At 41.1% G+C, this 16,992-nt stretch overlaps 1 protein-coding gene across 3 annotated transcripts in view; it reads left to right on the plus strand.

The window, feature by feature from the left end:
• ankrd24 (ankyrin repeat domain 24) overlaps positions 1 to 9,952 on the plus strand; it is a 34,217-nt gene extending 24,265 nt beyond the window's left edge. For 2 of the 3 annotated variants that reach the window (XM_078423570.1, XM_078423568.1), the window contains exons 15-21: positions 512 to 572; positions 1,019 to 1,140; positions 2,440 to 3,951; positions 6,047 to 6,211; positions 7,991 to 8,056; positions 9,604 to 9,630; positions 9,787 to 9,952. In XM_078423570.1, the coding sequence (XP_078279696.1) occupies positions 512 to 572; positions 1,019 to 1,140; positions 2,440 to 3,951; positions 6,047 to 6,211; positions 7,991 to 8,056; positions 9,604 to 9,630; positions 9,787 to 9,921 (2,088 nt within the window). In that variant the 3' untranslated portion in view covers positions 9,922 to 9,952. The remainder of the gene's footprint in view (positions 1 to 511; positions 573 to 1,018; positions 1,141 to 2,439; positions 3,952 to 6,046; positions 6,212 to 7,990; positions 8,057 to 9,603; positions 9,631 to 9,786) is intronic. The other variant, XM_078423569.1, reaches the window with a different exon arrangement.
• Positions 9,953 to 16,992: the final 7,040 nt, after the last annotated feature.

The raw sequence follows: 16,992 nt of genomic DNA on the forward strand, positions 1-16,992 counted from the left end.
CATGATAGGAAGAATGGAAAATCAGAATATTGTTTAAATGGGAATTTGCCCCAGGAGCTGTGTCCTCTACTGTTCACATGCTCCTGGGATTTTTGGGACTACCTCTTGGACTTTGAAAGAGGCTTTTGAAAGAACTATCCAAGTAATCTTGCTTTTTCCTAATACCTTTATTCACATTATTTTCCACAATGTCTCCATGGAACTCAAAAATCTATGGAATATTTTTGAAGAGCAGCCACTGTTGTTGAGATCAGATATTACAGGCCAGAAGATTTCCAGAAACAGAAGTGAGATAAATAACCAGTTGTGTAGGAAGGAACTGCAGACGCTGGTTTAAACCAAAGATAGACTCAAAAAACTGGAGTAACTCAACGGGACAGGCAGCATCTCTGGAGAGAAGGAATAACCAGTTAGTCTGCTCGGTTAATGTTGGGTAAGAGGAGAAAATTAGTTGAGACGCTGAGATTAAAGTAGATGTCCCTTGTATATTTAAGCTGTTTCCTTATTTTAGCAGGGCAAACATCATGAGAATGACTTAACAGATGAGGAAGAAATGCTCTCCAGTTTTGCAGGTAAACCATCTTTTTGAATTTGTTTTTTGGATTTATTTTTACTCCAATAAAACACCTTTAGGAGTTTTGAAAATACAAAAAATTGTAGTGTTACCATATTATCCATTTGATCCGAGCGGTCGATTTTATTTAACTATATAAATGAATAATTCAAATGGATTTATTTATCCACAATATTCTCACTCTTGAACAATCTAATTCCTGTCATTTTCCTATTAACTAATCCCTGAGCGGCAGTTTCAGTGACACAACTGGCAGAACTCTGCTGCACAGTGCCAGAGCCATGGCTTCCATCCTGATCTCGGGGCTGGTGGGGTAGATTGCCATCAGTATTCAGCTGCTCTCGTAAGAATGACCATTGTTGGCATTCATTTTGTTGCACATTTGCTGCAGTATAACCCTTAAACATTTCCATTCAATTGCTTACTGTTATTCCATTGTCTCAGGAACTGAGAATCTATTTTCAGAAAGGAGTCTTGACCATCCCAGTGAGGAATGGGTTGCCACTCTGCAGAGCCAAGTAGAGAGTCTTACAACAGAAAATCAGGAACTGCAAATAAAACTCCAGGTAACGAACACTTAAAATGGTGATTCTTGCTATTGACCTTCTCATAATGGGGGTGAGAGGATCAGAGGAAGTGTTAAGGAGTGCCTTGTCATAATTATGGTAGTAACTACACTTCAAAAATATTGATGATTAGCAGAAGCTTTGAATAAATTTTAATGACACACCATCCATAGTTCTTTTGGATAGCAAATTCAAAAACAAAATCTTTATTCATAAATGCTATGTCTTTATCCTGCGAACATTTTCTGTTACTGGCTTCCCCCACCAAGGGACCTATCCTGGCAACAAATACTTTGTACCTATTGGACTTGGTCAAAGATTGAGGCAGCGGTAGAGTTGCTGCTTTACAGCGAATGCAGCGCCGGAGACTCAGGTTCGATCCTGACTACGGGTGCTGCACTGTAAGGAGTTTGTACGTTCTCCCCGTGACCTGCGTGGGTTTTCTCCGAGATCTTCGGTTTCCTCCCACACTCCAAAGACGTACAGGTATGTAGGTTAATTGACTGGGTAGATGTAAAAATTGTCCCTAGTGGGTGTAGGATAGTGTTAATGTGCGGGGATCGCCGGGCGGCGCGGACTTGGTGGGCCGAAAAGGCCTGTTTCCGCGCTGTATATATATGATATGATATGATATGTGTCACCACATCCTCGGTTTCATACTCACCTGATTCACAGTTGCATCCTTTTTCCTGCCCAATACTCAAACCTAGGTTATTATTATCACCTAAGGTTGTGATTGCCTCCTGGATCCAGTGATCCAAATAACGCTTGTAAAATCTGCTGTTCAGACTCCAGGTGCACATTGAGTCATGATGGAGTTCATCCTGACCTCCAGCAAATTCCACATATTGTAGCCAACAAATCACTTTCCCTGCCATTCCAATTGACCTTGATTTATGCATTCCAATGTATATGATAACATTTAAACTAATTTATTTATTGGAAAGTCAAGTACTATATTAGTTTGTCTGCCTTTCAATATTTTATTACCTTTTCCTAATTTACACCAAGTATTTGTCAAGTACTTTCTGCTTGAAATGAAAACGAATTGGAGAGAGATGTCCCTTTCCTGCCTGTACTTATTTCCTCTGCTCACTCCATTTACACGCCATTCACACTGTACTCTGTACAATGGCTGGTGGCTTACGGTTTTCGATCATTATTAAGTAAATGATCTAGGAAATTATACTAGTGTACGAAAATAACTGCAGATGCTGGTACAAATGAAAAAAATCATTCAACTACCTAACTTGTTCCAGCCAGTATTTAGGACATTCCATTTTGCAACTTTTCTTTCAGGAGTTGGAACATTTCGAGAAAGGAGCAAACGAGAGGGATTCTTCAGCAAGCTTTGATTTTATTCCAGTTCTTCTCTATGATTCATTACAAGCAGACTTTGAGAAGTTGAAGGAACAGTATGAAGGGTCGCAAGTTAAAATTTTAGAGGGACTCAATTCAGCAACCTCTGGAAGGTTAGTCCCAGCCGAAGCATATGAGCAATTAAAAATGGAACATGAACAAGAAGTTCAAAGGCTGCAAGACGTTCTTGATATGCTAAAGGCCAAAATAGGTGCAAAGGCAGAAGGTTCATCCAAATCTCTGAACTCGGAGTTGAAAGACATGGCAGAACTTGAAAGCCACGATATTCAAGATCTCAAAAGAAAATTGAAAGAAACTCAAGATAAATATGAGATAGCAATGACAGAGATTCATCAGCTCGAAGAGCGGATGCAACTGGGAATCCTTTCAATGGTACGAAATGAAGGTGCAATGAACACAGATGGTGCAAAATCAATCCCTGGCCATGAACTAGAGAATGTTAAAATGAAGCTTCTACAAGCACTTGAAGCAAAAGGACAGGAGAAAAAGAAAGTAAAAGTATTGGAGGAAAAATTGTGTGAAATGGAGAAGACACTGTCTGACAGTGTTCCTTTGAAAGAGTATGATGAAATGAAGATTTCACTCAGTATCTCACTCGAAGAAATTTCCAAAGAGAATTCCTTGCTGACAGAAAAATATAACAAAGTAGAAGATGAACTCAAGGAGATGAAGGGAAGCTGTTTTGGGAAGACCACTGAAGATGGTACAAAATCATCCAGAGACGTTGAAGAGCAGCTCGAAGGCCTGAAGAAAGCCCATGAAGAATTGCAAGAAAAGTGCAGAGAGCTTCAAGCAGAACACAAAAATAAAGTTGAAGAACTCAAGTTAGTTCACGCCACACATGTTCCGAAAGACGAACACGAAGAAGTGAAGGCGACGTTAAGTAGATCACTCGGAAAAGCCCAGAAACAGTTCTCCGATTTAGAAACTAAACGCAGTGAAGTCCAGCAAGAAATCGCAAGGTTGCAAAATGAGCTCGATCACCAAAGGAAGAATTCGGTGTCAAAGAGTGAACACGAGAAGACAAAGGAATCACTTGAGAAATCCCTCCACAATGCAAATAAGCTGAAAGAGCAACTGACTTTAAAGGATAAGGAGATGTCCCGACAGCAGGAGGAGCTGCAGATAACTAAAGGACAAACCATTCAAAAAGAAGAGCATGAGAAGGTCACGTGCTCCCTGAAGGCTGAGGTAAATTCTTTGGTAATTAAATTAAATGATCTGACCAAGAAGCATGAGAAGACCTGCACGGAGGTGTTCCAGGTACAGAGACAAGCACTCTTCATGAAGAGTGAGAAACACGCAGCAGAAGAACAGGTAGCTGCAGTGAAGAAACAACTCCATGACTTAAAATCTGAGTCAACGAAGATCGTCGAATTGCATAAACTCATCGGGGACTCTGCTGCCATTGTTAAAGAAAAGGATAAAAAGGTATTGGAAAATTTTGCAGATCTCTAGGTTTTGGCTGTTGTGGGTTTTGTTTTCCTGTCTCTGTCGGCATTGCTATGTTTCTATAATGCCATCATTTAAAAGTAAGAAGAACTATCGCATTTTAAACAATATTGTGGAATAGCTTCTTCCACACATAGGACAGTAGAACTTTACTGCACAGGAGGAGCCCATTGTGCCCATTCATCAAAGAGCTCTTTAACTGTGCCCAAGTCTCAACTAACAATCTGTTCCCTGCAAGGTTGAAGCACTTTCAATGTTCATCATTGCCTCATTGTATTATGAAAGATCTCCACCTCTATTTACATAGTGAGTTCCAGCACCCCACTGTTGGGTGAATTATATAAATTACATCGAATCCTGCTTTACCACTTTTATTTAACAGACGTTCACCCATTTTAGACCTCTCGTAATTTTACACCCTTCTTTAAATCTATCTTCTTCCAACAAAGAAAGCATCCCCCAGCCTAGCCAGCATCTCTCAATAGCTAAACTTTGCCAGCGCTGGGAACATCCTGGTGAATCAATTCTTCACATTGTCTGGCTCGAAGATTTCAATTTATTAACAGGTCAAAATCACAATTGAACTCTTACTGTCTGACCAGCTATCCAGGTTTACAGATGCTAGTACACTACCAGACCTGGAGTTACAGATAAGCCAGACTGGGTAAGCGTGGCTAATTTCCATCGCTGAAGGACATCAGAATAGAATAGAATAGTTCCTTTATTGTCATTGTAACATGAGCCATGTACAACGAAATTGTAAAATGTCAGCCAGTCAGTGCACCATTCAAACATTTCTAAAAGCTAACGATACATACAAGGTAAAATATTTTAAAAAAGATAAACAACTAAAATAAATATCATGAAAATAGCACGCATAAACACCCAACCCTACATCCTTCTGTCGATTTCACAGTCTCTTATTATGTATCGCCCCTGCGTTCCTTGGCGGCTACATTTAGTGCCTTTATAGCAGTGGGGTAAAAACTATTTTTAAGTCTGTTTGTCCTTGTCCTTGTAGATCTGTACCGTCTGCCTGACGGTAACAGTTCAAACAGGGAGTGTCCGGGGTGGGAAATGTCCTTTATAATACTCTGGGATTTTTTGATGCAGCGGGAACTGTGTAAGTCCTCCAAGGTAAGTAGAGGGCAGCCGACAATCCTCTGGGCGTTGTCAATGGCCCTCTGGAGCGCTTTCCTCTGAGCCGCTGTGCAGCTGGTGTACCATACGCATACACAGTATGTTAGGATGCTCTCAATGTAGCACCGATAAAAGGACAACAGCAGTCTCTGAGTGATGTTATTCTTCCTGAGCACCCTCAGGAAGTGCAGTCTCTGCTGGACCTTTTTCAGCAGCGCAGAGGTGTTCACGCTCCACGTCAGGTCCTCCTCAATATGGATTCCCAGGAAGCGGAAATCCGCCACCCTCTAGATGCGCCACATCAGTGAACTAGATGTGCTTTTACAACATTCTAGTAGTTTCATAGCCATCATTATTGGGTTGGTTATCTAGTCCAAACTTAATTAATAATTCAAATTTAAATTCCGCAGTAGTGGTATTTAAATTCATGTACATTGATCATTGAATCATTGAATCATTAACCACTGGCAACTAACTCGTGTGATTTTAAAATTGAATTTGTTAATCTGAAGATGTGCCACATTTTGCAGGCAGGATTTTAATGTGATCATCCCCTGATATAGTCCCAGTCATTTCCTAAATTGATACGATTTTTAATCCTTTGTGAATTTTCCATCACTTAATTTATTAATGTTCTTTGATGTAAGCATAGTCAGCTTATGATTTTTTTCCATAATATTATTGACTCTTTGGTGTCTTCAATATATAAATCTTTTTTTTTTTGCTACAATGAATAGTGTGCTATCTCTATTAATAGGAACAGCCATTACCAAAATCATTTGCCTCATTTTTTAAACCCTATTCCCATAAGGCAGGAGTGAATCTAAAATTGGGTGAGAGAGGGATATACATTAATCTGAATGATCCCTGTCGAAATGCAGTCTTCCAGGCAAGAATCATGTTATGGTTGTCTGTTATATTTGTTCTTTTGTAGATAACTGAACTTTCGAAAGAGGTGTCCAAACTGAAGGAGGCTTTGAACAGCCTGTCGGAACGGGCCAGTGCTGCTGCGCTACCTCCCAAACCAGTCTCCCCACACAACCAACAGCATGTCGAATCTTTGCAAAGGCAGATCAAACTGCTGCAGCAGCAGTTGGCAGTAAGTGATTCATTCCGCCACACTGGGGGATGGAAGGAAATAACAACGGTGCAGGGACATAGGAGGTTTAACATTGGTGGTCATGCATAGAATGAAAGAGAAATGGAAATAACCATTCAATTGCACGATAGCTGATCTGAATGTGGAGTTTGTTCACTCGTGTTCCAGATCCCTTGATTCCCTCAACTAACAAAGTAAAACATTCTCAGAATTGTAAGTTACAGTTGACCAAGAACTTCTGCCTTTTCGGAGAAAGAATTCAGAATTTCCACCACCTGTCCTGAAAGGGGTTGCTTCCTAATTTCACTGGTAAAGGGCAGGTCCCCGATTATTCATAACAATCAATCTTTGCTAATGTATCTCCAACATCCAAGTAGGAACATAGGTGGGTTGGTAAGTAAGTTTGCACACCACACAGAGATTGCAGTGGAATGCTGTCAAAGTATACAGAAATGGCTGGAGAAATGGCAGATGGAGTTTAATCCGAGCAAGAGGAACGTGTTGCTCTTTCGGAGGTCGAATGTAAGGGGAAAATATACAATTAATGGTATGACCCTTACAGTATTGATTTACAGAGAGATTTTGGGGTCAAAGCTCATAACTCCCCGAAAGTAGCAACACAAGCAGATAGAGTGGTACATAAACATGGTGTGCTTATCTTTATTGGACGTGGCATTGAATATAAGAGTAAGGAAGTCACGATGCAGCTTTGTAGGACTTTGGTTAGGCTGCATTTGGAATATTGTGTGCAGTCCTGGTCATCACATTACAGGAAGGATGTGGAGCTTTGGAAAGGGTGCAGAGGAGGTTTACCAGAATGGTTAAAAAAAGGACACAAAGTGCTGGATAAACTCAGTGGGGTAGCCAACATCTCTGGAGAGCTTGGATAGGCAACATATTGATTCGGGACTAGTAAGAAAGGGGATGGGGGTGTTTGTTGGTTAGTTTTGTAAAATTGGAGAATTTAATGTTGATATTGTTAGGTTGTAAGCTATCCAAGCAGAATATTAGGTGCTGTTCCTCCAGTTTGCATGTAGCCTTATTCTGGCAGTGGGGGAGGCCCAGGGCAGAGTGGTCAGTATGGGAATGGGAAGGGTAGTTAAAATAGCATAGACAATCTGAACCACTTTACTAGGTTGGAAAAATCAAATACTAGAGGGCATAGTTTTTAGGGTGATCGGGGCAAAATTTAAAGGAGATGTGAGGGGCAAGTATTTTTTACACAGAGGGCAGTGACTGCCTGGAACGTGCTGCCAGGGGTGGTGGTTGAGGCTGATGCAATAGTGGCATTTAAGAGGCTTTTGGATAGGCATAAGGATATACAAGGAATGGAGGGGTATGGATTATGTGCAGGTAGATAAAAGTAAGTCTTGGCACCATGTTCAGCACAGACATTGTAGGCGGAAGGAGCTGTTCTTATTGATCTATGGAACTGAGGAAACATTTCAGTAATGGAGTGCTTTAAGCGACCTACTCCTCCTAAATACCTTAAACTCTTCTTATCTCACGTTATCCCTGAGCTCAATTGCAAAAGATTATTTTCTGGCATGGATATGAAGGCATTGCATTTAAACAAATCAATAACAGCTGCTTCCACTGCCTCCTGGGGGGTAGAATGTTCGCCTTTTCAAGATGTACAGAACTCCTTTGTCTCTCAGCCAGGCATTGCTGGCATCACTTTTAAGGACGAGCAATAATTTTTAGTCACATACGAATCTTCTCAACCACTTTGTTGTAAAATATAATCGTCTGGGCTAACAAAACTCTTTCTCTTGGCAGCAGGTGGAGAGTGACCATAGAGCTATTGTGACCATTTACAGATCGCATCTCCTTTATGCTGTTCAGGTAAGGAGCTCAGTTTGACCTGAATTTAGATGATACGTTGATTGAGAATCAGAATTAAATTTGTTAGAATGGTTCTTTTGAACATAACTCTTTTAGGGATTTAGTCTCCACTGGAAGATGATAGCCTCCGTTGCTAGTTATTATTGATTTATGGTTTACACCATCCAGACAGGCTTTGACTCTGACTGGTCCCCTGGTAGGTGAATAATGATGACCATGATGAGATTCCCAATATAATTTTCTATTGCCTCTAACCGCAGTTTAAGAAGTTGGAAAAATTGTTCCAAGGGCAAGCCGATGTCTTATCTATATACTAAAACTCTCGTTTGTTATCTTGTTTGTGACTGAACTTCAGCCCAAAATGGTACACGATAGCGCGACAATTTTAGGCCCACCTTACTCACCATTGTCACTTTACTGATAATGCAAGTAGTTTTATTGAAATCGGTCTTATATTTTTAAAGTTATTCACATTTTAAAGTTTAAAAGGAGGGGAGGAGGAGGGAGGAGGAAAGGAGGGAGGAAAGGGGGAGAAGGGAGAGGGGAGGGGGGGGGGGGTTCAGGAGAGGAGGAAGGACAGGGTCCTGCACCAATGCAGGAGAGGTTTGGGCCCAACGGGTCCACTTGGTCTAGTTGTTCATAAATATCCTGACGGTGCCGGTTCAGAAAGAAAAAAAACTGCAAATTCTGCTCTTGTGGAATTTTAACAAAGAAAATTGTTGGAAATTACAAAGATGATTTGATTTTTTTCCCCATTGCTGAGGGATATTTATCGGCCAGGACACAGGGAAAATGCATTTTTCCTACTAAGTTATGCCTGTGATAGCATAGTCTATATAATGCCTCGTTTGTAACATGTCAATTCCAAAAGCTTCACAAGTTGATACGTCCAAATTATGTGCAGAACTGACTCGGGTGGAAGAAAAACACAGCGGAGCCACGATGAGTTGCTAATTCTTGATAATGTTCAAAATTGCTGGGAATAAGACAAAACTCTTTTGTCTGATGAAGTCTCCTGAACTGAAATGTTAGTCATCCACAAAGATACTAGAGGAACAAGATGCACCACTCAGTTGAAATTGCCTATTCTGAAGTGTAGTACGCAAAGGAGCGTAGTGTCCGCCATTTTAGTAGGCAAAACCCGCCGTTCGCTATACCTCTCGCAGTGTAATCAGTGTTTTGGGGGAACAGTGTGTGTGATGATACCATTAAAATGCAGAATATATCTCATCTATCAATTCACAGATTTGTATTTATTTTTTAATGTTCCTGCAAGTTTCTGCCTACTAAAATGGCGCCATGACATACTACGGTTTTTAGGGTCGAGTGGTCTATCTTGCTCCTCTAGTATCTTTGGTTATCCATGTTCTCCAGTGATGCCACCTGACCCACTGAGTTGCTCTGCCACTTTATGTCTTATTTTGTAAGCCAGCATCTGTTTGTTGCCAAAACTTTTACTGTGGTTGTGTGTGAGAGACTTTACTTTGAACTTCTATCTGAAAGTTGAGATTTAGTGAGCTGATTTGTTGTGCTTCCTTTTCTTTTAGGGCCGAATGGATGAAGATGTTCAAAACGTATTACTTCAGATTTTAAAAATGCACAAAATTTCATGAGCAAGTCCTGTGATACTTTTTTCAGACATCTGTATTTTATTGATAATGAGCTGTTTATTGCTCACAATGACATGGTTAAAATTATTTAGTACATTTTATCTTCTCTAATTTTTCAAGTTAAGGAAACAGCAATTTAAAAGAAAACAGGGAAAGAAGATTTGTGGCAAGGAGCCTATCTTCTTGAATGGCCAACATGGGGAAATTGAAACCAGTGTGTTGGGTGAGTTGGTTGGTGATGTAGGCCCATACTGAATATAATAATATGGAGCCGAAAACAATAAAGTGGAAATACTTAATGCCAATCAATTAATGGTACTCTTTTTTTTTTCCTTCCACAGCCAAAGGCTCAAATATCCTTGAGGTAGCAAGCTGTTGTCCATTGGACAGTAATATTAAGTCAATTAAGGTATATTAAGCCAAGACACACAATAGACATTGGAGAATTTTCAATGGGAAAATGAAACCGGGTTTCAATTTCAAAACAAAAGTCCCTGGTGTGTGTAGGACAGTGTTAATGTGCGGGGATCTCTGGTCGCCGTGGACTCGGTGGGCCGAAGGGCCTGTTTCCGCGCTGTATCTCTAAACTAAACTAAACTAAATGATGGTGGAAAAGGCAAGTATAGAATTGCATAGTACATTCCAAAACAGGATTAACAGATTTGCTTCAACTGCTTCAAATATTGTCTACTCTCTTACTCCTCCACTTCTGACCCATCTATTTTTTTAATCCATTCTCGTATTTTCCATTAAAATGGATCCTCTGCCATTTGCATTAGCAGAGTAGTGAGTTCCATGGATCATTCATTTTCTGGGTGAAGAAGTTTCTGCTGAACGTTTTGCAGAAATTATTGCTGGTTCTTTTATTTATCGCCCTCAGGACTGGTAATCCTTATAATTGGAACCTCCTTTTGAATGCCATCAAACAGAAGGCCAGGCCAGGCCTTAAATCCTGTTCCTTCTATTACTCCTGGCCCACCTCCTATTCCATACATATAAAATTGTGAAAGTGCGGCTCCTGTGGGCTCCAGGAACTGAAAAATCCCTGACGATGATTATGTTTGTGTCTTCCAGGTCCTCGGGTTATCACAGATTGTTGCTCTCTGTATCCAGGCTCATCCCTTGCTCCCACATCCAGACCCAAGTGCTGTATTGCTAACTCACATCTGACACCTTTTAAACCCTGCCTGCATTAGCTTTCTGGTGAAATATGAAAACACCAAAATAGCAACTGCAAACTCAGTTTATTGCTCCTTGTGAAATTTTGTAATGCATCAAATGATTGTTGTATTTTCTACAACTTTAATGATTGCTTGTCCGAGTGATTGGGTTTATGAACAGCATTCTGAAAAATGTTTCGAGTCTGCATATAAAAGCAAATATGTTTAGAAAACACTTTCCAAGCCAAACACATAGTAGCCATGAATACAGTATGTCATTTTATCTTCCAGTTGTGCTCATGCACAATGCTAGGAGAGCAAATGTTGCCTTCGATGCGTCAAGAGTAAAGAGGCAAGAGTGCTTATTTGTTATAAACAGCAGCTGTGAACCGGAACAATTAAATTCTTATTTGCTGCAGCTTTACATGCACATTAAATACAACAACAAAAAAGAAATAAACATGCAATAAATGATCAGTTATTCTACGTAAACTAGACCATAAGAGTACAAAAACCAAAGAAAATGGAGCAATCATAATAGCGCAACGTCTTTGGTGGCTTAGTGCTGAGGTAGGGTTATGGTTTTGGTTAGTTCAAGAACCTGATGGTTGATGAGAGTAAGCTGCTCTTGAATTTGGAGATAATGATTCTCAGGCTCCCGTACCACCAAACCGATGGTAAAAGCGAGAAGAGAGCGTGGCGAGAAGAGGTGTGTGGCTTTGATGATAATAACTGCCTTCTTGTGGTAGTGCTTCCTGTAGATCACTTTGATGGTGGGAAACTCGGTACCTGTGACAACAGCCTATTATATATGTTCCTACTGTCCAAGTGATCCAGCGCAGAATGGAGAGCCAGCGAGATCACAGCCAATATTGAGCTGGAGTGGCAGTAGTTATATTGACATAGTTCCAGGCCACTACTGAGGCGGGAATTGATTTACATTGAAACCAATCTCTCGAAGTACTGTTACACAATGGATGTGAATTCCACTAGTTGGTAATTGTTACCTTGCTCTTCGTGAGCTATGTGTTATGGATTGTGTTATGGATGTCCTTTAGTAGTACCGAAAGGTTGAAAATATACATCCAGGTTTTAAGAATGTAGTTCAGTGCACTATCAGGGCTGGACATTTTCCACGTGTTCACCGTCAAGAAGGATCTTCTCGGTTGGCCTCGTAGACTGAGATCACGGATTGTACGATATACAATCAATGTTTTATTGACTACAGCAGTATAAAGGGTTACATAGAAACATAGAAAATAGGTGCAGGAGGAGGCCATTTGGTCCTTTGAGCCAGCACCGCCATTCATTGTGATCATGGCTGATCATCTACAATCAGTGACCTGTGCCTGCCTTCTCCATCAGATAAAAAAGTGGAGCTGAGGACAAAGATCAAATCGGCAGAGCAGGTACAAAGGCCTTAAGGGCCACTCCTGATCTTATTTCTTGTTTTGATCCAGGATATCTGCACTCATGTGAACTATTTCATTGTCCTCCCCAGTTTTGCATCTCCAACCATCCTGTGACATGCTCCCTTTCCTGTGATCTCTTATCCCAATTATGACCAATCCTAACCCATCATCTCCATCTTGATCTCTGTAACCCATGGTCTCTCACCCTGACCTGGGACTTCCCACCACTCCCACTAATCAATAATTCTGCTGCCATTCAATGATATTTAATGAAGTTCAGATCATTCTTGGCCTTGTCGAGTGTCAGGATCGATTGATGGTCCACATCCTCTACTTCTATTCTTTTCATGACCTAAATCGTGGGATAACAAATCCCTTAGTTCAAATCCCACATTGGCAACCTGAATGTAATGTAAATTGAATGTAATGTTTTTGGTCATTTAGAATCTAACTGCAGAATAAACACCAGGAAAGGATGTAGATTGTCATAAGAACCTAAATGGCTCACTAATATCTTTAAGGGATAGGGACCTGCCCCCTTTCCCAGCTTAGCATCCACGCGTCTTCATGTGAGGGATGCTTGCCACTCTTAGAAGAGGGTGTTAGGGCAAATGCTAGCCATCAAAATGCTCTGTGGCCATTTTAATAAGCAATAGCTAATGACGTCTATTGAGCCTTAGTGCAATAGTTCTTGGTCCAAGATTCAAATCCTTAGACAAGGTGGCATATTTTGCCGAATACAGGTTAAAATTATAGTACACACTAATTCTTAACTATTTCAGCAGCTCTGTTGGGAAGTAAAGGAATGACGTTATATAATGGCTTCCTAATGCTGCTCAAATTCGAAACACGACTAATAAATAAATTCATGACTTATTGCACATTTCTCCACAGTACATAAATGATATGCAAGGACTTTGATGAGAGTGACTTGTACTATAATCTCAGATTAGTCCTCTGCACAATTAACAACGTTAAAAACCAAAGATGCTATTTTGTCATGTTGTAAATACTTTCATAGATCCTGAAACTGTTAAGGAGCATGAGAATTCTGTTCCCCAAATACCCCCTGGAAAACAGGAAATAAGTATCAACAAAGGCAATTTGTTGTTGCTTTCATTTGAGGATGTTATCAACATTCCTTTGATTAACTGCACCCAGTTTCTCTGAGTAAACAGTTACAGTTCTGAATGGTTGTGCCTCTGTTTCTGATGGGATTCACGTCATAGGTCCTTCAATTGCAAAGCAATAAAATGATTTTACACTTGTTCTTTGTTCACCTTTTTATCTGCTTGCCCAATTATCACCGCACATTGTTTTGCACCATGGTCACCTTTGTCATTTGACCCCTTCTGTCCTCCATCTCCAATTTATTTTCTTGCCCCCTTTTCCCTACCATTGTACCGGCTTAAAACCACTCGTGAAAAATCTTCTAGATCTGATGAAGGAACATAGATCTGAAACTTCTTCTAACTGGGTGGGAAAATCAATGTGATTAGTTTAGTTTCATTTAGAGATACAGCATGGAAACTGGCCCTTGGGCCCACCGTGTCCGCGTTGACCAACGATTACCCGTACACTAGTTGTACATTATCCCAGCTTCACATCCTACATGCGAGGGGCAATTTACAGAAGCCAATTAACCTACAAACCTGCAACTCTTTGAAATATGGGAGAAAACCAGAGGAAAAACACGCAGTCAAGGGGAGAATGTACAATCTCCGTACAGACAGCACCCATAGTCAGGATCGAACCCTGGTCTGTGGTGCTGTAAGGCAGCAACTCTCCCACTGCACCACTGTGCTGTGGTCTGGTGAAATTTGGGCTCTCAATACTCCAAGTGCGATCTCACCAACACCGTGCACAACTCTGGGCAGAGCAAGATGTCACATGTGGAGAAATAACACAGCCACCACAGATCTCATTTTACAGAGGACTCGGGCATGGAAGTTGGTGTTGAAAGGGTGTTCCGACTTGTACGGCACCTTGGGATGCAGACAAGCAACTCAATGAGGGAAAGAAGAAGACATAAGCCATTGTGCGCCAAATAAACTGCCAACAGGAATCATATCTGCAAGCTGAATCTACCTTGAAGGCAAATGACAAATGCAAAACGGTTCACCATGAAGAATATTAAGAATTGTGTGGATTGGCATATGTCTTTTCAGAAAGTGTGATTTTGCATCTATCACCTTTTCACGATAACTGCCTGATAGGATAGATGAGTGACTATCAGGAGGAGCAAGCAGGTAGTGCAGGAGTGTCCTGTGTCTATTCCACTCTCTAGCAGGTATACCATTTTGGGTACTGTGGGTACTGTCAGAGGAAAGCAGTGGCAGCAGCCATATCAGTGACACTACAACTGGCTCTGTTGTACAACAGAGAAAATCAAGGTCTAGACGAGCGATATTGATAGGGACTCTGTAATCAGAGGCACAGTGGTGTTTCTGTGGTTATGAGCCAGACTCCAAGGTGGTGTGTTGCATCCCTAGTGCCATGGTTAAGGATGTCTCAAAGCAGGCACAGGATATTATAAGAGGGGTAGGTGAGCAGGCAGAAGATCAGCATCCACATTGGCACTAACAACATTTGCAGGAAGAGAGAGGAGGTCCTGCAAAATTTAAAGAATTGGATAAAAGGTTACAAAACAAGACCTCTCTGTTTCTAATCTCAGGATTACACCCTGCTGGAGGCAAGTATGAAAATAGTACAGCTATGGTGTGAAAGAGAGGGCTTCAGATATTGTGATCTCTTCCAGGGCAGGTGAGGCCTGTACAAGGATGGGTTGCACCTTAACTGGAGGTGTACCAATATCCTTGCAGGGAAGTTTGCTGGTACTATTGTGGAGGGTTTAAACAAGTATAGGAGAGGGTGGGAACCTGAGCAATAGGTTAGCAGATGGACAGATTGAGGGGAAGGTAGAGGTTAAGTCAAGTAAGTCCAATAGAAAGAACGGGCAGGGCCAGCATAATAAGAACGGTAGGACTGATAGTCTGAAATGTTTTTATTTAAAAAGGTAAGACAGAGGAGCTTAGAGCATGGATTAGTACATGGAACCTAGATATTGTCGCCATGACAGAAATTTGGTTGAAAGAAGGGCAGGACTGGCAGTCAACATTCTAGAGTACAAATATTTCACAAATGATAGAGAGGGTTGTAGATGAGTTGTAGGAGTTGCATTAGTTCCAAGATCATGCTGCGGCTACACTGAGAGAGGATATCTTTGAGGCCTCATCCAGTGAGGCCATATGGGTATGCAGGCATGCAGTAGGTGCAATCACCATGGGGAGGTTATACTATTGACCAACCCAACAGCCAGCAGGAGCTAGAAGATCAGATATGCAGACATTTCATGGAAAGATGTAAAGTCAACCTGATTACTGTAGTGAGTGATTTTAGTGCAGGGGATTAGATGGGCTAGAATTTGTTAGGTGTATATAGGAGGATTTCTTGAAACAATATATAAACAGTCTAACTAGGGATGGGGCTAAATTTGACCTTACATTGGAGAATGAGCTAGGCCAGGTGATCAAAGTTTCAGTGGTGAGCATTTTGGGAACTGTGACCATAATTCCATAGGTTTTAAGATAGTCATGGATTTGGATAAGACTGGACCTTAGATGAAATTGCTAAATTGAGCAACGACAAATACAGTGTTAGGCTGGAACTGGAGAAAGTACAGTAAATTGGGAGTGACTGTTAAGAGGTAAATCTACAAATGATGTTTGGGAGTTTGGTTAGAGTTCAGGCCAAGCATGTTCCGGTGAGGATGGAAGGCAAGGATGGCAAAGTCTGGGAACCTTTGCTGACAAAGATATCATTAGTCAAAATGAAAAAGAAAGCCTATGCAAGGATTAGGGAGGTGAAATCACACAGGGCTCTTGTGTGATTTCAAAGGAATCAGGAAAGGATTTAAATGAGAGGTTAGGACAGATAAAAAGGACAAAAGAGAGAATTTATGCCTGGAGCCAGAGAAAGTAGGTGAGATACAAAATGTTCTATGCATATTCACCAAAGCAGAGGAGGTGGATGATGGTGAGATGGGAGGGAGAGATGATGGGAGGTGGTTGTATGTTGATACTCCAAGGAATTTTAGTATTAAGAAGGAAGAGGTGTTGGATGTATTGAGAAACAGTCAGTGGATGAATCCGCAGGGCTTGATGGTATCTATCCCAAGATACTCAGGGAGGCAAGAGAGGAGATTACCGGAGCCTTGACAGAGGCCTTTCTATCCTCTTTAGCCAGAGGCGAGGTGCCAGAAGACTGGAGAATAGCTAATGTTATTCCTTTGTTTAAGAAGGGTAACAGGAAATTATGGGCTGGGAAATATTGCAATAATGGCAGGGAAATTATTGGAGAAGATTTTTACGGACTGGATTGATTTGCACTTGAAAGGCATGGATTTATTAGGGATAGTCAGCATGACTTCGTGCTGAGGAGATCCACTCCCACAAATCTGATTGAGATGTTTGAGGAAGTGACAAAGATGATTGATGAGGGTAGGGTAGTGGATGTTACCTACATGGACTTTAGTAAAGTATTTGACAAAGCCCATTATGATAGACTGACCCAGGAGATTTAAATTCAGCCCAGACGGTTGTGGAGGCCAAATCAATGGATATTTTTAAGGGGGAGATTGACAGATTATTGATTAGTAAGGGTGTCAGGGGTTATTTTGTTTCGTTTATTTAGAGATACAGCACGGAAACAGGCCCTTTGGCCCACTGAGTCCGCGCTGACCAGCAATCCCCGCA

The sequence above is a fragment of the Rhinoraja longicauda genome, chromosome 28 (genome assembly GCF_053455715.1).
Source record: "Rhinoraja longicauda isolate Sanriku21f chromosome 28, sRhiLon1.1, whole genome shotgun sequence".
In the NCBI taxonomy this organism is placed as follows: domain Eukaryota; kingdom Metazoa; phylum Chordata; class Chondrichthyes; order Rajiformes; family Arhynchobatidae; genus Rhinoraja; species Rhinoraja longicauda.